This window comes from Rattus norvegicus, chromosome 1 (genome assembly GCF_021556685.1).
Source record: "Rattus norvegicus strain SHRSP/BbbUtx chromosome 1, alternate assembly SHRSP_T2T, whole genome shotgun sequence".
NCBI lineage: Eukaryota > Metazoa > Chordata > Mammalia > Rodentia > Muridae > Rattus > Rattus norvegicus.
The window spans coordinates 36,286,745-36,307,466 of NC_141534.1; the positions used below are offsets into that span (position 1 = coordinate 36,286,745).

Below are 20,722 nucleotides of genomic sequence, written 5' to 3' on the forward strand. Positions count from 1 at the left end.
CAGATGTAAAGAGAATTAGCAGGACCAACAGACACCTTTCACATCAAACTATGTCACTGATACGTTACGGCATTTGATAACAACTATGGAAGTCACTATGACAGACACCTGTATACCAGAAAATGACAATGTCTTGACAATTTGGGTTCCTCGGCTTTATTCCTTCCTAATGTGTTTGACTCCTGTTGCATCCCTTTGTAATTTCTCTTCAGTGCCTCTGATATAATCATATACATCAGCAGGGTCTGAATGTCATCACCCAGCACAGCTCCCCTCATTGTTTCCCAGGTATCACATGTCCAACAGAGCAAGCTTCATGCATGAGCTGTAAAGACAAGTAACTCCTTCCCTCATACTAACATACAATGAAGGAAGCCTGGGAGGGCAGAGAACAACCCACCAAGGGGAACAGGGCTTCAACCTGTGCAAGAGGAAGGCGTCCCACACTAGCAGTTTGCTTTACTGGTTGGAGATGGCAGTATGCATGAGAGACAGTGGAGGAAGTGGTTTTGTTCCTGGTAACTGGAAGCAGCATCTGCAAACAGCTGAAGCTCTGGGACAGGGACATGGGAAGGAATGTGCGATGCAGCTTTAGAAAAAGACACAGGGATGTAAACCACAGCAGCCTGCATCAGTCAAGAACTGTACAAAGGAAATGAAGAAATGATGGACTCTCAGCTTAGAGATGAGAGGAGGAAACTGGAAGAATTCAGGGAAGACCAGAAGAAAGCATCATCAGGTCATGGCAGAATCTAACACAAACTACTATCCAAAAAGAGTGGAAATTTGCTGCAAATAGGCAGAATATTCAAGCAAGGGAAAGAGGACAATTCTTCCTCACATAGTAAATGCAAACAATTAATCACCAAAATGTAATGTCTTTAACAAGAGTATGCTATGGAAAAAAAGTTTAAATTGCACAAGGAATGGGTCAGCAGAAGGGAAGCACATGTAGTTTGTAAGTCAGCAAATTGCTGATTGCAGGGATTTGCCTTGGCTCTTACTGGAAGACATGAAATGAACCACAGAAAGTATTTCTCATGTGCACCAAGTATGTTTAAATGTTTTCTGACACAGACTGAAGTAGCCTACATTGACCTTGAATTTGCTGTGATGCAGGGGATGTCACCCTTCCCCCCTCACAAATGCAGAGATGACAGGGATGTGCCTCAGAATAGGCTCAAGTTTCTTTACTATCACAGTTCTGTTTACTTCCAATCACATGAATACACACAGGTCTGTGATTTCTCCCTCAGCCTGCTGACCTGACACAGAAGCCTGACCCTCTAAAACAAGGCTGTGTAAGCTTTTCACCCTGGTCATGGACTAGCTCAACAAATTCAAACCCAGATGAAGACCTGTTGACCCAAGCATTGTGGGCTAACCAGACATCTGGTCTTCCCACACACACCCCTCCCCCCAGATTACTCAACAGTAACTTAAGGAGGTAGGACTTTTCAAAGGTTTGAGAAAAGCAGCCCTCAAGGTTGAACAGGATTCAGCTTCCCTAATTGGCACTCTGCTTTTTAGTCTTTCCCTCTATGTGTTGGCTATGTGTTCTCTCACCTAGTCAAAGATTTTCTATAGCAGTTCCTTCTGGCAGATCTCCTGTTGTGTTCCAAAATTTCCCAACATGCCTCTTGTTTCACGTCAGATTCTTTTCACTCAATTCTTTACGTGAAATTAATTCTTAATTACAATAGTCTGGCTACAGAGTACAGGAGAGACCAGAGACCCCATTTACTCTCAAGACACTGAAGAATGCGACAGTATCCAGGTGAGAATGTGGCAGTCAGGGAAGTATGCATCCCAGCAAAGCAGGTCTCTCAGGAGCAGGTAGTGAGCTGACCACCAGGCTTGTAATCCTGGCCCTTGCACTGTTTATCTATCCCCACTACTACCAAGCTGCTCAGGCTGCACCTAGTGTCCTAGGAAAACCTTCACAATATCAAACACCCTGTCCCCTGCCCTGCCCAGCAACTTCACATGCCCCAGCCAGGTCAGCACAACAAGTCCAAGCACCTTCTTCAGCCCTCCCGCCCAGCCCAGGTCAGCTCTCTCTGTGATGGAACCCAGCTCCCTGCAGAAGCCCCAGACTACCCTGCTCCCTGGACCAACCTCTAAATCAGAGACACTACAGAAATGTAAAGAAACACAGGCCTCTAGTCCAACTTTGGGGAAGATTCATGCGCGTTGACCAAAAGCCTGATGGGATTTCCTTGTGACGTCAGAGTCGTGTGGGCAAAAGACTGTGAGAAGGAATTCCTGGAATCCAGGTAAGGCAATGTCTGCTGTTCCTGGATTTCTCCTTGGAAACCTGCAGCAGAGTGTAGAAGGGAAATGAAAAGTTCATATGACAACCTTGGGGAGTCAGGATGGTTTTCAACTCCAGAGCCACAACAAGAGGTGTATGGATGTGAGTAGAGCCTTTCACGGAAATATTAGGCTTACAAGTCCTTTCTGGTACATGTGTTCTAATTTTAATCTTACTACCATCTGAAAAACAAAGCTTGTTGACTCAGTTGTACTTTAATGAAGCACTACGCTGATGTAGAAATGAAAATTATCTTTTTTTTTTTTTGTTGTTGTTCTTTTTTTCGGAGCTGGGGACTGAACCCAGGGCCTTGCGCTTCCTAGGTAAGCGCTCTACCACTGAGCTAAATCCCCAGCCCCGAAAATTATCTTTTAAAGAGGGATTTTCAACTCTGCCTTGGTGTGCTTGATTGCGCGCCTAGCTTCTCAGAGGTTACTGACAAATGGATCTAAGTCTGGACTGGACAATTTAAGTATACCTTCTTTCTAAATAAAAGGAAAAAGTAAAAACAAAACTTAGACTGATACATGGTAGAACTGTTTGGTGTAGTCAACCCAAGACCACCAGTCAATGTCGGTACCTCGAATGGGAGTCTGGAAATTAAAGGACAGGGACAAGAGAAGAATGGAGCCAAGACAGTTCTGATCAAGGCTCAACAATACTACAAAGCAGCAGGGTTACAAATGCAAAAACCATAAACCCAACCCCTAGACATGACTGACGATGTAAATCACCTCATGCCAGTAGCCAGCGGCATAGGTTTTGATTTCTCAGCATAGGTCTCTTAAAGGAAAGCAAAACTGAAATCAGGCCAAAAGTGGAAATCCCAACTTGGGGAGGGGGCGGGGAAATTCCTCCAAGTGCTGTGATAGCAAAAATAGCTGATGCAGCAGCTCCTGCCATGCAGGTCAGGGCAGAACCGCCCTGATACAATTTGTATACAATTTGATACAGTTTGGTACAATTGAGACATCTCAATATGCACTCCTACAAATACATAATCCATGTTCGCCTACAATGACACTCTCTGTGAGCTATATGTAGATCCCACCCACAGCCTGAAAAAGTTCTCATGTGAACATTGGAATCCTACAGCATGAAATGTTGGTCAGGGACATAGAGACAGTATAAGTACCAAACAACGATTAAAAAGTCCAACTCTTTGACATTTACTTGCAAAGAACACCTATAATCTGCATCTCAGGATTTTCCTACCTTTCCTCAACCCCCTTGAAAACATTAAAAAAAAAATTGTTTTGTAAAAGCTCTACTAGAATTTCATCAACATTTCCCTGTTCCCACACCAAATGGAGGGACACAGTGCATGTCCTACGATCACACTAGTAAGTGTAATGACCACTACTGGCCCTTTATGTACTGTTACAATTCCCTACGCAATGGTCTGTTGTTTTCAACAGTCTTACTCTTTTCTAAGGCTAAATTGTTCCTATGTTGAAAGTCAGAGCAATTGCCTTGAACTTCACTCAGTTCCTCAAAATCAGGACACAGAAATGAAAAGGTAACAGAAATAACAAATAACTTACTATACACCATGACTTCTACTCTGGAAGCCTGAGTTTCACTTTCATCTCTTATGAGGAAAGGGAATCCATTCTCTATAGAATTTAGTAGTCCCAAGACAGTCAAAACCCAAAGTCTCCTAACTTTGTAATTCAATCAATTGCTTACCTCACAGTTCTTACAAGATTATTACTTCAACATGACCAGGAATAGTGGAAACTGGCCTCCTGTAGAAAGGAGACCTAGCAATCTAGCAAGGAATGAAAAGAAAATAGTGAGAAAATCCAACTCTTAAAACATCACATGTATTGGGTCTGACCTTGCTGAATCACCTGGACACCAAAGAATTGTATCAAGACAAATTTCCATCTTTGCTCTGAAGCACAGATAACCTCATTCCAGAGTTTGCTATGGTGCTAACATGAGTATATAGTGGGATTCCAATGCAACTCGGCTGTGACCTGAATGTTTTATGCAATGTCCCTTGGGACTGTGAGAAAGGACACTGTCTATCCCATCAATTGCATGGTGAAGCACTTCTTTTTCATAGGGCTGCAAAGTCCCATGTTGACCTACCTACATGGTGTGCATTAGAGTCTTTTTTACTTTCAACATTTTAAGCAAAAGTGTTTGGAATTTTAAAAGATAGAAATGAGCAATGCCACCCAAGAGTGAGTCTCTGCTACACTCTTCACCTTCTGCTGGTCCTTTCAGAAGCTCACCTCAGACTGTAGCTCTGAAAAAAATCATTCTTTTAGAAAAGATCTATGTACATAAAGGCCTTTCATTGTTATGGAGGAATGGATTTAAGCATGAAGCTGAGACACTTTCTTAAGAGATCTACACTAGGGTTTATTCATTTCTCCATGTTTTCTCTATTGTTCACATGACATTTACATGTTAATAAACTGTTTTCTAAAAAAAAACCCAACAACATATTTTGTCTAAATTTTCTATACACCAAATTGTTATAGGTTTTTCCTATCATTAATAATGATAGACAACCAGTAACCAAAGCACCTGTGATAACTATGGATACAGAAGAAAAGAAAGAGAGGGGAGGCTACTGTTCAACTTTCCTGTTTGACTCTTGGCAAAGTCAAGTGGAAGATGCTAAGTGAGTCTGGCTGTATGTCATCTCTGCAAAGCCATCCCTGTCTTTTGCATGATGTTACACTGATGCAGGCCTCTTCAATCCTCAGCAGACTCAGAAGACTTCTGGGAGTCTTCTTACTTGCTCCCTCATGACGCCTTCCCAGGAAGATACTGTCCCTCTGTAACCTCTATGACAGCCAGAGTCTTGTGCTGCAATCACTGACAAAACAGATCAACTTTGGGTATGTCCAAAACCAATCATTTTGAAATTGATATCTGCTTTGGGGGAACACATGTAGAGCACATGTTTTCACCAAGTATCCTTGTTCCTTCATCTATTACTTCTTACCCTTAAAAGCATCTTATTCTCTCAACTTCGTGGGCTTTTCTTAATTTCATCCAGTACTTGCTCTATGTGTAGAGATTTAGGACAATGGTCTGGAACCCAGATGGACGCCTCTCAAACTGACTGCCTCCCACAGGAGCTATCAATGTCATAGCTGCTCCACTCAGGTATGGCATATAAAGGTTCTCACCCATTCATGCATGTTCTATGATTCGTTTTAGCTTCAGCCGATGTCCACATAGTTATCACTCACAGTATATTCTCATCAGCAATGGTTGTGACTGTTGGACCTGAAGGACTACCACCAAAGATCCACTCATCCCAAAAGACCACTGGAGCCGAGATTCGATGCAATCAGCAAGAGGTTTATTAATTCCAGCGCATCAGGGTTCCTCAGCCTTCAAGCGGGAGAAGAAGGCAACGAACCCCGTCCTACAGATACATGCTACTTTTAAGCACAAGAAGCACAAAAGTCACAGGAATGGGGAGGGGTACATCGAGGCACACAGGATTGGTTGGAACCATTTGCCCTTTAACTTCATTGGTCCACGTCATGGTCACATTGTCCTTGGTGCCTGGAGAAAGGCTGTGGTTTTGGGCAGTGGAAAGTCCCTGCCGGTCCTGCCGGTCATGTGACTACCACGAAGACAGGGTGTAACTAGGTCATAAAACCATGAATGGGTGGGGTAGGTATAACTGGTGGAATTTCCCTTAGGGGAGGGGTGTAGCTTGTGGAATTTTCCTTTGGTTCCACAGTGACATTTCTAGCCAATGCTGTTTCACGTAGACATCACTCTATCTGGCTCTGATCATCTCTCCACTACCTCTTCTCACTCATAGATCCCTGAGGTTTGGCATTAGGGGTGTGATGTAGGTGTCTTACTTAGGTCAGTGTATCCACAGGGTACTATTCTCTGCACTGTGACCAATTGTGTGTTTGTGTAGTACTGTCCTTCGACCACACAGTTCATATTTTCTGGCAAATTTTAAGAGGTGCCTGAATCTCTGGGTAGAAAAAAAAAAAAAAAAACTAAAAGAACTTGTGTCAAACCCTCCTGGACCCCTTCTGAGCCTTGCTGATGCATGTAGACGCCTTTTGTTCCTAACAAAGGATCATTCTGACCTTGCTGTTTGCCCTGGGTGGTACCACACCTGGGCAGTAACACTGTTAAATCAGTTCCTGTTTTTTTCCCTGTGTGTGTGTGTGTGTGTGTGTGTGTGTGTGTGTGTGTGTGTGTTGTTTTTTTTCCCCCCCCTGAGGGCATAAGCCTGTTTTTCCACTGTGCTTCCTGAAACTCTTCACCCGGTAAACTTGGGGTATATATTCTGTGAACCTCAGTAAAAGTTTTGGCATTCACGAAACACAAATGACCCAACAAACTAGGTTTCATTTAGTTACCGTGCCCACTTACCAGAATAGCAGGCTCACCACCACATTAACACCACCTATTATTAGTTACAGCCTGTGGGATGAGCTTTAAATCCAATTAGAAGATGGTTGGTTACCACCAATAACTATCAGGTCACCATCGCACTTCTTCCTTATTATACTTCCAGGGTTCATAGCTGGGTAAGAATGTTTATTACTTTACATCCATGATATCATACATAGAAAGTGTCATGGAGATGCCAATTGTCCTGAAGGAGCTGCTTGACAAAGTTTCAGTGCTTGGTCAACAACTGGAAGACACTTCACTGCCATTGGTGGAAATCTGCTTAATACCTTTTGTTATATTTCTCACTGTAGCCTCTCTCCGAAAGCTAGAGCTGAAACAATAAAAAGCTGGTGTAAACAAGAAGAAAAGCAGTGGACACTTCCTGGGAAAGAACAGTTGTGCAGGAAATTGAGTCAAGAATGCATTATTTACACATACGTTTAGATCACTAATGAGTATTGTTAGTATGAGCATGAGCCAAGGAATTTGAGAACAAATAGTAAAGAAGCTAAACTTGGGAAATCATATAAGCTGACAAACTAATTGAACTGCTAAATTTTTATGTTCTGTTTTAGAAACAAAGAACTTGTATAAATAGGAAGAGATTCCAATTATACCTTAATGGCAAGCCTTGGTTCAATCCTTTAGGAAAAAGTAGGCAGTTTTAGAAATCCCGATGTTCTTTTATTCTTTACAGAATTGTAGTAAAGATAGGAAGAAACAAGGATCTGTGACAGAGACACAGAGGAAGGCATTTTAGCTCAGTGAATTGCCTGCCTTCCTGAACAAACTTGTCAGACCAGAACTCTTCTAATAGACTACCTCTGCTTAAACAAGGGGCTGTATAATATTTTAATAATCAAAGAAAAAGGAAGGTAGTCTTATGCCAAATATGAAAGAAATACAGAGGAAGGAAATGGAGAATTAAATAAGGGTCAGAGAAATCAAACATTTGTAGAAAGCCAAGTTTGATATAACATACAGTAGGAAATAATTTTTCATCTATTAATCATATGCCAAACTAGAGTCATCCTGTCTAGTAGTTCTTTAACTGCAAGACTTTACAACACAAATCTTGAGGAAGAAAATATTCAGGTTAAAGAAAATTGATTTTATCATAATGTTAATTTTTAGTTCTCAAAAATTGCTGTTTGCTTGCTTTTCTCTCAGAATTCTTTTTTTTTTTTTCTTTTTTTCTTTTTTTTTTTTCGGAGCTGGGGACCGAACCCAGGGCCTTGGGCTCGCTAGGCAAGCGCTCTTCCACTGAGCTAAATCCCCAGCCCCTTCTCTCAAAATTCTTATGTAATGAAGGAAAACTTTAGAAGTAAATGTGTTTTGAAAAGCTGTGTAATCATCTCTCTCTCTCTCTCTCTCTCTCTCTCTCTCTCTCTCTCTCTCTCTCTCTAAACATGCACTCCTTCTTTCTCTTCCCCCTCTTCTCTCTCCCTTCCCATGGCAACTTCCCTGGACTCCTTCCTTGGTTGGGGCCAGTGAACTCTCTCTCTCTCTCGAGCCACTTCCCAACATCCTGCACTACATTTAATAAAGAAAGAAAGAAAGAAAGAAAGAAAGAAAGAAAGAAAGAAAGAAAGAAAGAAAGAAAGGAAGGAAGAAAGAAAGAAAGAAAGAGAAAAGCTGGGTAATCAATGTATTAAATTTTTGAGGAAATCATTTGGTGTATGAAGGAAGCCTCTAAGAGACACAGGTTGTCAGAGTAGAAGAAGCCATACTGAGATGTGCTTCCTCTCTGTCCTGTCTCTCATGAAATGAATGACATCCTGTGTGTGTTCCTTCAAGTCCCTGCTCTTCTATTCACCCTTCTTCAGGCCCTGCCATCAGCCAAGGCTGGTCCTCAGCTCACTATCACTATGAAAGTCAGTCATCATAGAGGAATCCATGAGAATTCTGTCTTTACTTCATTACTGGCAAATGAAAGAACCCATGTGAGAAATTTGAGGTGCTCTTGGAGATACCTATCAAGAGTAAAGGAAGAATTTCATATGCAATGCTTCAAACATGTCATTCAGGCATCTGATAAGCAAATCTGTCCTCTATGCACAGGGAGTGCATTTGGTTTTGGCCCTTATTACAATACGTAAGTTTGTTGCTGTGACAACACACACATACACACACACATACACACACACACACACACACACACACACACACAGAGGGGGGGGGACCATACTCTCTGATTAAAGCAGATCAGAGATTATTCTGGAAGGAAACATGACTTATGATGTGTTCTGTCAGCATTTCCAGGGGAGACAAACAGTAATTCCCATTCACTTCAGACTGTCACCACATGCAGATCATTTCAAAGTCCAACTCGGTAAGAAATATAAGTTTATGGAGCTTGGGTGACCCCAAGCTTGGGAAAACAACAGTAAGTATACCATGGCCCAGTACTCAAATTCAGGTCACCCAAACAACCATGTAACAGCATGGTAACAGTTTCATGGTACACTGATAGCACAGAAGAAAGAAATTTATCAATCAAGGTATATTCTAAACATGCTGGTTTATAGAGTGGTGGAAAGATTACACCAAAGATGTATTTTTGCTGTCATCTGATCAAATTATTAGCATTAGTGCTTATGGATAGAGATATTTAGATTTTCAAATAATTAACGCAGTGAGTACACAGAGTTAGGGCTTGCAATGAGATATTCTTTGCTCTTGTATGATTTTTCTCCAGTATGAATATTTTGGTGTTTAAGGTCTAAAGTAGAGTAAAACATTATGCCACATTGTTGGGAGCGATGCCCTTGAAGCCCTCCATTGTTGATGTTATTATTATGGTTAGAATTAAGTATGACTGGGTTCATGGAAAATCCCCAGCCAGCTGCAGAAGACTAATACAAATCTGGTGGTCAAAATGAATAATAATATCTGACGCGTTAAGATAACCAATGTGATGACCTGTAACCTTTCTGAAAAACCAACATCCTGCTGACTAATAGATATGACAAACCTGTGACCTTTGTAACATCCTGTCAATATCACCCGATTCCCTGACCACACGAATACTGTGTCCTTGGCCTGCGTAAATGTTTCATACTTCCTCTCTCCCTCTGTTACCCATGTTATAGTATAAATTCAGCCTTGGGGAAAAATAAAATTGTCGCCTTGATCAGACTCTTGTCTTGGCGTCCTTCTTTGCATCCCTTGTCCCCCATTCTCTTCCAGGTACACCTGGACCCATCGTTTACACCACATTATTCACATGAATAAGGTTTCTCCACCGTATGATATAATTTGTGGAGAAGAAGGTATGAGGTAGTAGTAAAGATTTTTGCACTTGCTTCACATTTGTGTGGTTTCTCTTTGATATGAACTCTCATGTGTACAGAAAGTTATTGACAGATAAAGTCCCTGACACATACTTCATATATAGGGTTTCTCTTGACAATGAGTTGTTTTATGTCCCTTCATTTTGGCAATATAGGCAAACATTCGCCTTTGTGGCGTTTCTCTCCAGTAGCAATTGTGAAGTAGTAAAACAAAAACAATTTTGTGGTGAAGGTCACTACAACATGAGGAACTGTATTAAAGGGTTGTAGTATTATGAAAGTTGAGCATTGCTGCTGTAAAGGAATCAAGACAATGAATTTTCAAGGATGGAATTTTTAAGAAAGATAAAGTACTTTCATTTATTACATCTGAATACTATGAGAGCCACTAATTTAGTATAAGTTGTTACAAGAAAGATACTTAATTGGTATAATCACATTATCAATGAGTACCTATCCTTAATGTGACAAGAGCTGTGATGATATTCATGATAAGTGTAAATGTAATTCATTTACAGAGAGAATATTGGAGGGAGAGACAAATGCACACCTTCCATTAGACAGTGCTCTGTACATGCCAAACTTAAGCATAAGGCAGGTGTCTCAAACATAGTGAAATTCAACTTAAAGATTACTTAATATCGAATAATATTCAAAATCAGATGTACATAAAAGAAAATGAGTATCAAAACTGAATTCTTGAGTTAAAGGGGTTAAATCTAGACACTATACTTACATGAAAAACACTGCTAGGTTCCAATAGCACATTACACTCAGATGGGACACAGAACTACAGAGTAAATGGCTTCTAGCCTCATCACAGGATAAGGATGCATGGGGAATAGGACTTAACAGCATCTGCTGCTCCTGACTCCCTCTGGCATGTAAGCCAAACCAGGAACTCCCACGCCTATCTGTGGGAAAGATGAATTATCCCTCATGCTTCTCAATACAGTAGGATGATTCTCTCATGCTGTGAAGGATTTTAGATTCTGGACTCACCCTAAATCTCTCAAGCAGTGGAGACGCCCACTGTAATTACTTTGTACTCAGTGTCTACTGAACAAATCTGGAAGTCAATGGCCCTAAACATCAACAGGAGACCTTTAGAGGGGAACACATGTTCCCTTCTTCCTTTTGGACGTATGTTAAATATAGACATAATGCTTCCTAGTGACTAGACTCTACAACAAAGCATTTTGCTAGCTCTAACATAACTGGAAATAATTCATAATATTACAAAATTTTACAAATAAAAGTGTTTTACTTCTTAAATTAAAATTGTAGGGCTTATATCTATAGCAGAAGCCCCCTGCTTTGGCGGAGGCCATGCTGGTATCCATAACCCAAGATAAGACCATGCCTACAAGACTACCAACACTCCTTAGAATCCAGAGGACACAACTGTACCTCAGAACCAAGGTAAAACCCAGATGCCCAGAAACAATGGGAACACCCTGAGCCCTGAGGCCATGCCAGCACACAAAAGGGGAGAGGTCACCCAGGCTTTCAAAACTACATTGGAGGCACCATAGTAACCAGTAGACTCACCTATCACCATAAACACAGGCCATCCAGGCCAATTAAGTAAGACAAATGCAGAAATCAGCACCTTAACTTATAATTACCACAAACCCAGACGGCTAGAGAGGCCAGTGTGAGGACAAAACAACACCCTAGGCAATTTGTGACCTCCAGAGTTTAGCTATCTTACTAGAGCAAGCCCCGAGTCTTCCAACACAGCTGAAGCACAAGCCAAAGGCTTTAGAACCAACTATATGAAGGTGATAGAGGTCCTTAAACAGGAAATGAATAAATCCCTAATGACATTCATGAAAACACAAATAATTGGAGGAAATTAATACATCTCTTAAAGAAAGCCAATATAATAATTAAATAAACAATCAGAAAAGAAATGAATGAAACTGTTTCAAGACCTGAAAACAAAAATAGAATAAAGAAAATACAAACTGAGGGAATCCTGGAGATAGGAAATCTAGGCATGTTAACAGGAACTACAGATGCAAGCATCGCCGAAAAAGTACAAGAGAGAATCTCAGATGTAGAAGGTATGGTAGAAGAAAGTCATACAGAAGTCAAAGAAAATGTTCATTCTAAAGAATTCCTGGCATAAAGCGTGGAGAAAATCTGGGACACCATGAAAAGACCAAGCTTAAGAAAGACAGGAATAGAAGAAAGAGAAGAATCCCATCTCAAAGGCCTAGAAAATATTTCTAATAACATTATAGAAGAAAATGTTCCTAACTTAAAGAAGAAGATGCCTTTAAAGGTACAAGAAGCTTACAGAACAAAAAGCAGATTGGCCCAGAGAAGAAAGTCCCTGTGCCAGATAATAATCAAAACACTAAACATACAAAACAAGGAAAGAATGTTAAAAGCTGCAAGGGAAAAAAGCCACATAATATATACTGGGAGACCTATTAAAATTACACCTGACTTCTGAACAGAAGCTCTAAATCCAGAAGGACATGGACAGACAGATGTCTTGAAGACTCTAAGAGACCATGGATGCCATCCAAGCATACCATATCCAGAGGTAGAAAACAAGATATTCCATTACAAGGTCAAATTTAAACAATATCTATCCACAGATAGAGAGCCCTGAAGGAGGCACTAGAAGGTAAACTCGAATCCAAGGAGGATAAATACATGCATAAAAAGTCTCCCAAGTCAAAACAGACTAGGGTCAATGCCTCCCTTCAGGGTGGAGGGTACTTTCTAGGTCAGCCTGCTCCTTACACACAGCCAAGTAAATAACAGTCTGACCAGCATTGAGTGGCATGTCCCTGTGTCTTCCATTATAATGTATATTTAACAAAATGAGGACTTTTGCAAGCAACTTAAATATAAGGAAAGCATACCAGAGAGGACATACAAGCTTAGACACTTAAACGTCAATTATAAATGTTCAAGACGGCTTTTCATAATAGCAGAAGAAATTAAAGGCAATACGTAAAAATACTTTCTACCACAACATAATCTCAATGTTCCGAGTAGATCCTGGCTTTCTGTTATATTTTTGGATGTCTCATCTATCTTCTGACCCCCACCAACACCTTCATTTCTACACATCTGGACGGATGGTGGCTGCTTCTTGTCTTTTCACACCCAAAGACTCCTAGGTTTGTTCCAGAAATGGTACCAAGTATGGCTCAGCGACAGTGAGACCTATTTGTAAAATAGAAGAACAACACTGAATGTTCTTCTCCTGGGACTTGGCTTGTGTCATCCAGTACAATGCTGATAAGAAAAGAGATGTTAGAATAAAGGAAATCATAAAAACATTAATTCTTTAAATGTTTTGATTGGTATATAGAAATACTATGAAGGCACTTACACTTTGCAGATTCTGATTTTCACTTGAAGGGAAAACATGAATAATTGAATTGTGAAATATATAAATAAACTTTCTAAGATTCCCACTAGAGTGGAGGAAACATACTTCCAACACAGACAAGCTACAAACACAGAAAGAACAGTAACATGTTTCTAAGGATACCACTCTCCTCAATGTTTCCTTAAAAGGAAGGATATAATAGAAACCTCAGTGAGATATTGTACCAAAGGAGGAAGCTACATTGATGGTGAAAAAGAATTCTCTATAGATGTGATACTCACCCAGGAATACAAGGTTGCTGTAATTCTCCAGCATCAATTCCCTGTACAGATTCCACTGAGCAGGCTCCAGGCATTCCCACTGCTCTACAGAGAAATCAATGGCCACTTCCCTGAATGACAGCATTTCCTGAAATAAAAACCAGTGAATGATTCCACACTGTTAATTAAAACCATTAATAATAAAATAAATACCAATAGACTTCAATGTCAGGCGCCAGTCTCAAGCTCACAAACTCTGGTCTGACTAAAAAGAAGCAATATGAAACCACAAATAAGATAGGATTGGGAGCCTACAACGTGGCAATCAGAGGACCTTGAGTGACCCAAAGCTCCTCAATTCCATCTTTTAGTGTTTATGACATAGTGTCAGTATTGAAGAAACACTTCCATAAGACTGTACAGGGACATCACAGATGCTGCTTGCCATACTTAGCAGCTGAATCGGTTGAACAGAAATACCAGACTATACAGAGGCCTGGAAGACAAGGCTGTGAATGGAGAGCGATGCACACAGCCTGTCAGGTCAGCAGGACTGTGTTCCCTCCACAGACCTTCAAGACCCCTCAAGTCACTAAAATCTCTAAAAGTCCACATCTGTCCTCACACCAACTCGTGTCTCCATCCCGACAGGGATTCACACTCTCCACATCATGTTCTCTGATGGAACACGGAGAGTTGGTAGTTTGGTACTTTCCACCCCTCCTTATAGGATTGACATTTCTAGGACAATCAATACAAAGTTTAGGGATCCCCCAGTCCCTTTGGTAAGAGACTGAAGAAGCCATGATATCCAGAAGCACAGAAAATTTATTGGGAATATAGATGTTGGGTTCAACCATAGGTTTGTAAATCAGGACAGACAGTTATGTACACAAAATCCAGAAATCAGAACTGTACATTTACAGAAGAATATGACCAAGGGTTAGCCAACTAAAACAGGCAGAATGTGTGCAATCTTACACTGAGGGCACCTCTGGTGTCCTTTGTTAACACCTTTTGACAAGTTTTACAATCCCATGCTTGACAACCTCTAAGCTTACAACCCAGAAGGCAAATTTTCTTTTATCTAATCCTCTCATTGAGAAATAGCTCAATATCCTTTTAGCAAACATGGGTATTTTCACATGAGGAATTAAAGTTTCCTGGGTGAATCCTAATCCAAGGGAACCATCTTTAAGTCCACAATTTATTCCATACAAAGTGAGAGAAACATCACACACCCCAATCTTCCCTTCAGGACTCTGCCTCTAAACCTAGCAATTTCTGTCACCTCAAAGCAAGATAGGAATGATAGTACTCGCAGTGGTTAAAAACTGGCTCCATTTCCAACTAAGTTGTTATACAACATAGCAACAAAAACAAACAGTAAATAGTATTAACCAGACATGCATTCTGTAATCTCTACTATCTGTTCCTTGCTTAGAAAACAAACAAAAAGTATGATGCCTCATGTAGCAGAAAATCCCCAAAATTTAGACATTTGTGGTCTGTGCCTTTAAAAGTTCAACCATCTACCCTTTTGCAGCAGTTTTCAAACTGGCAAAGAAGAGTGTGGCTCTACATAAAGCAGTTTTGTTTGTTGATTGGTTTGGTTTTCACCTTTTAATTCCTAGTTTTGTTTTGTGGTCTCTCTCAGTGGTCTTTAGGTCCCGAACAGACACCCACACAGCACTGAAAGGACCAGATTTCCATTTGCCAAAACATACTGAGAAATCCAGTAACAGCCACATGAGAGTGGCCTATTTAATGTGCAAATGCTTTCACCAGGAAGCTGGAAAATGAAAGCCCAGAATCACCATGTCCAGGCAAAGATCTTCACCCAACCCGCATTGCCGGGGAATCCTGGTCCTTACAAGCTTCTCCATTCCTCAAGTACCAAACTAGCTCTTCTGACCCAGAAGCACACCTTGAATTCAGGCAGCTAAATACAGTCTAACACAGAGGTCACTCCCACCTACCCGCAGCGTGTTCTCCGCCCCCTATCCGGACCTGCGATCCCCACCCATGATCAGAAAGCTTCTCCAAATCAGCTCCTCCTCGCCACCATTCTACCCAGTGCGTGTTCCCTCAGGGCCTATGCCCATCTCAGAGCCCCTGGGGTGACTGAACCCTGGACCAACCTTCATGTCAGAGAGCCCACTGGAGAGACATGACCAGAATCTGGCCCAGGTATGGGTAAGAGCCGCACGTGCTTACGGAAAGACGAACTCTGTTTACCAAAAAGTACCGACCTGTGACGTCACCATGTTATAGACTACATTTCCCACAAGTCTATGCGATGGCGTTGCAGGAATCCTGGGAGAGTGAGTTGTACAAGATTTTTGCCTTGATGTCTGTCTGCAATGTAGTGTCACCTAATTAGAAAACATGACCACGAACTGTATCCAGTTCTAACAAGCCAAATGCTTTCCTCAGTTCCTGGGGCCCAGCTTAAAGGGTAAGAGGATTTTAATGGCAAAGCTCATAATTACTTCATTTCCGTGGAATTTACGGCTATTTGAGTTATTTACTGCCTAACTGTCAGCTGAGTGGCAATAAGCTAGTTTGCAGAAACCAGAGCAAGCATTAATCATTTCAGAAGAGTTTTACAATGTTCGGGAAGAGGAAATTACCAGGAACTTGTTTTATTTAAGGATTTATTTACTTTATGTATGTGAGTACACTGTAACTGTCTTCAAACACACCAGAAGAGGGCATCAGATCCCATTACAGATGGTTGGGAGCCACCATGTGGCTGCTGGGAATTGAACTCAGGACCTCTGGAAGTGCAGTCAGTGCTCTTAAATGCTGAGCCAACTCTCCAGCCTCAGAAGCTTATCTTTTAGTAATTTAGAGTGGATGCCTAGCACAAAATAAAGTTTTCCTCATGGAGGATGGAGAGCAAAAGCTTTTAACATTCAAGATTCATGGCCTGAGGTAGTGATACTCACCTTTAATCCCAGCACTCGGGAAGCAAATGCAGGTTCCAGGCTGCCTTGTTTACACAGTGAGTCCTAGGATAGCCAGGGCTACACTGTGAAACCCTGTCACAAAACAAAACAACAACAACAAAACCAGAAATAGCCAGATTCATCACAGAAGATGTTAGTGAGTCAAGCCTTTCCACATTATGTTTGTTAAGTTTGCACGTTATTTCTCATCTAAATGTTATTTATCTCCAATCTACTTATTATAAAATGCTACTAAAGCTTGAAAAAAAATGACCTTGCTAGGTGTTGTACCATATGCTTGTAGTCACTTGGGAGGCAGAGACAGGAGAAACTCCAGCAAGAGGCATATAGCAAGATTTTCTCAGAAAAGAGGAAATATTCACAGTTTTACTTGTAATGCCAGAAGCAGTAACCTAATGTGGGGATGAGCTTTATCTGTTTCAGATTAGTTTTGAAACCCCATGGGTGCCAATGCTTATGCTTCCAACTGCTCTTCATAGCAGAAGATTCCTGAATCCAGAGCAGGTTAGGGGAAACTATGGAGACTGTTTTTAAATCAAAAGTGGAAAAACAGACAGGGAGATTCCTTAGGGGCAAAGTACTAGCCTGGAATGAAGGAGGCTTTGGCTTCATACCCAGTGCTGCACATACACAATGCCTTGTTCTCCTGTATTGACACCCTGTGAATTGTCAGTGTACTGAGTTACCGGGATGGTAAGAGGAAGAGATACTGCAAGCTGTGATGAGCTTTAGCACAAGCAGCAGGGAAATCGACTGAGCTTCTGAGGGACTGATTGCTAGGAGTTTTGCAGAAGAATTCTATTGAGTGTTACATAAAAGGCCTTTTAGCAAGTCTATTCCTGCATACTAAAACCTAAGCAAACAGTCATGATAAGAATGCCAGGTTTGTGCTTCCTTTGGCAGCACGTATACTAAAAGTAGAATGTTACAAAGAGTAGCACTGTGCAAAAATGACACACAAATTTGTGACATGTTCTGTAATTGTAAACCCATGCACCAATGGGCAAAGAAGGCAAACCCATACAGTGGAAAAAAAAGAAAGCACCGTCAACAAATGAGTGTTGGTCTAACTGGATGTCTACATGTAGAAGAATGAAAATACATCCATATCTATTACCCTGATACAAAGCTCAAGTGGATGAAGGACCTCCACATAAAACCAGATATACTTCATCTATTAGAAGAGAAACTGGGAAATATCCTTGAGCACATTGGCACAGGGGGGAATTCCCTGAACAAAAAACTAATGGTTCAGGCTCTAAGATCAATAATAGACAAATGGGAACTGAAAAGATTCTGTAAGTCAAAGGACACTGTCAATAGGACAAAATGGCAACCTATAGATTGGGAAAACTCTTTATCAACCCTACATCCAATACAGTGCTAATAGCCAAAATATATAAAGAACTCAACACATTAACCAAAAAACCAAATAACACAATTTTAAAATGGGGTACAGACGGGGCTGGGGATTTAGCTCAGTGGTAGAGCGCTTACCTAGGAAGCGCAAGGCCCTGGGTTCGGTCCCCAGCTCTGAAAAAAAGAACCAAAAAAAAAATGGGGTACAGAGCTAAACATAGAATTCTTTTTTTTTAATTTAGAGAATACTTTATTAGTTTTTGTAATCAAACCCACGTATATAAGACCTTACATATTTAATACAGTGTGTTACCCCTGTACAAATGGAAAAAACTTAAGTTCAACATTTCTAGACCAATATGGCTGTTAATTTCTGTACAGTGCCAACTCAACACAGTAAACGGGGATACTTTTTTTGAAAGTTGACAGCACAGGTAAAGTTTCAAAAAATTCAAATTATATATCTGTATATATATATTTATATTTATATAAAAAGACCAATAATAGCAGTGTGTTATGCATCAACAGCAGCAACAGCTTTTCCAGGTTCTGCAGTCATCTGAACAAAACTGTAGAGACATCCAGCACAATCCATTTAAAAAAAAAAGTAAAAAAACAAAACCCGAGAAAACAGCACAGTTTTGTTACTCTTGTGGTACCTGGCACCATTTTTTTTTTTAAATTAGCTTCTCAATCATCATCTGGAAAGAAAACATTCTGAGCAACATCATTAAAAACAGCTCTGATAAAGCACGGTCACTACTACGTATCATAAAGCAGGTACAAGCTATTTTACATCCACAGAGGTATGATACAGTACTGTCCTACATCTATAATACTAGAGGATACAATTTAAAAGGCATTATTTGAGACTTGATTCTACTTTTCCAGCAGAGGGCCCAAAGGATGGTGTGACACAGCTTTGTAAAGAAACATACTCTAGACAGGATTTCCTTTCACTAGTGGCACACTTCTAAGGATTCATTCTCTCCATGAATGTCAGCTAAAACTGTTATTAAAAAAATGAAATATCCCTAGAACAAAACCGTATAACCACCGGATTCACATGAAGATGACCTAGTGGAAACAAGCTGGACCTCACCTTACCAACAAGCTATCAAATCTGTTATGTTTAAACAGTGAGACCTCCAAGGAAGGAGATGCCAAGTAGTGCTTCAAAGCTTCGGACCACAATCAAACACAGCATCCTTTTCAACAGAAGCAGAAGCTCATCTGAATATGCTCATGGATGCTGACATCAACATTTAATCATCTCCTCACTCATCCAGGAAGAGGGGGAGATCAGTTACTACTGTACTTTATTGTGTTCAACCAAATCACCATGTTACAAAAATAGCAAGCTGCCATAATAAAAAATAAGGCTCCTCTATCCAGCACCAGATAGCATCATTTTACTTTCAAGCCTAGAAATTGCACACTTGTATATAAACCAATCGAAGATGAGGATTGAGAGTTCATCTTGGTGGATTTTTCCTTTGATGAATATGAAGTGTCCTTCCTTATCTTTTTTGATGACTTTTAATTGAAAATTGATTTTATTTGATATTAGAATGGCTACTCCAGCTTGCTTCTTCTGACCATTTGCTTGGAAAGTTGTTTTCCAGCCTTTCACTCTGAGGTAGTGTCTGTCTTTGTCTCTGAGGTGTGTTTCCTGTAGGCAGCAGAATGCAGGGTCCTCATTGCGTATCCAGTTTGTTAATCTATGTCTTTTTATTGGGGAGTTGAGGCCATTGATGTTGAGAGATATTAAGGAATAGTGATTATTGCTTCCTGTTATATTCATATTTGGATGTAAGGTTATGTTTGTGTGCTTTCATTCTCTTTGTTTTGTTGCCAAGACGATTAGTTTCTTGCTTCTTCTAGGGTATAGCTTGCCTCCTTATGTTGGGCTTTACCCTTTATTATCCTTTGTAGTGCTGGATTTGTAGAAAGATATTGTGTAAATTTGGTTTTGTCATGGAATATCTTGGTTTCTCCATCTATGTTAATTGAGAGTTTTTCAGGATACAGTAACCTGGGCTGGCATTTGTGTTCTCTTAGGGTCTGTATGACATCTGTCCAGGATCTTCTGGCCTTCATAGTTTCTGGCGAAAAGTCTGGTGTGATTCTGATAGGTCTGCCTTTATATGTTACTTGACCTTTTTCCCTTACTGCTTTTAATATTCTTTCTTTATTTTGTGCGTTTGGTGTTTTGACAATTATGTGACGGGAGGTGTTTCTTTTCTGGTCCAATCTATTTGGAGTTCTGTAGGCTTCTTGTATGCCTATGGGTATCTCTTTTTTTAGGTTAGGGAAGTTTTCTTCTATGATTTTGTTGAAGATATTTACTGGTCCTTTGAGCTGGGAGTCTTCACTCTCTTCTATACCTATTATCCTTAGGTTTGATCTTCTCATTGAGTCCTGGATTTTCTGTATGTTTTGGACCAGTAGCTTTTTCCGCTTTACATTATCTTTGACATTTGAGTCAATGATTTCTATGGAATCTTCTGCTCCCGAGATTCTCTCTTCCATCTCTTGTATTCTGTTGGTGAAGCTTGTATCTACAGCTCCTCGTCTTTTCTTTTGATTTTCTATGTCCAGGGTTGTTTCCATGTGTTCTTTCTTGATTGCTTCTATTTCCATTTTTAATTCCTTCAACTGTTTGATTGTGTTTTCCTGGAATTCTTTCAGGGATTTTTGCGACTCCTCTCTGTAGGCTTCTACTTGTTCTCTAAGGGAGTTCTTTATGTCTTTCTTGAAGTCCTCCA

General features: G+C 40.5%; 1 protein-coding gene and 1 pseudogene across 3 annotated transcripts in view; one reads left to right on the forward strand and one right to left on the reverse strand.

The window, feature by feature from the left end:
- The window catches only part of Zfp972 (zinc finger protein 972), a 30,304-nt gene extending 14,425 nt beyond the window's left edge, over window positions 1–15,879 (reverse strand). For 2 of the 3 annotated variants that reach the window (XR_015639519.1, XM_087588910.1), the window contains exons 1-2: window positions 15,765–15,879; window positions 13,645–13,771 (exon numbers count right to left, since the gene is read on the reverse strand). Coding sequence is in view for 2 of the 3 variants with exons in the window: in XM_087588910.1 (XP_087445036.1) it covers window positions 13,645–13,771; window positions 15,765–15,770 (133 nt within the window). In the remaining variant the exon portion in view is untranslated. 3 annotated transcript variants of the gene reach the window in all.
- A 1,603-nt stretch (window positions 15,880–17,482) lies between these two features.
- On the forward strand, window positions 17,483–17,580 carry LOC147996677 (U6 spliceosomal RNA; annotated as a pseudogene).
- The last annotated feature ends 3,142 nt before the right edge of the window (window positions 17,581–20,722 follow it).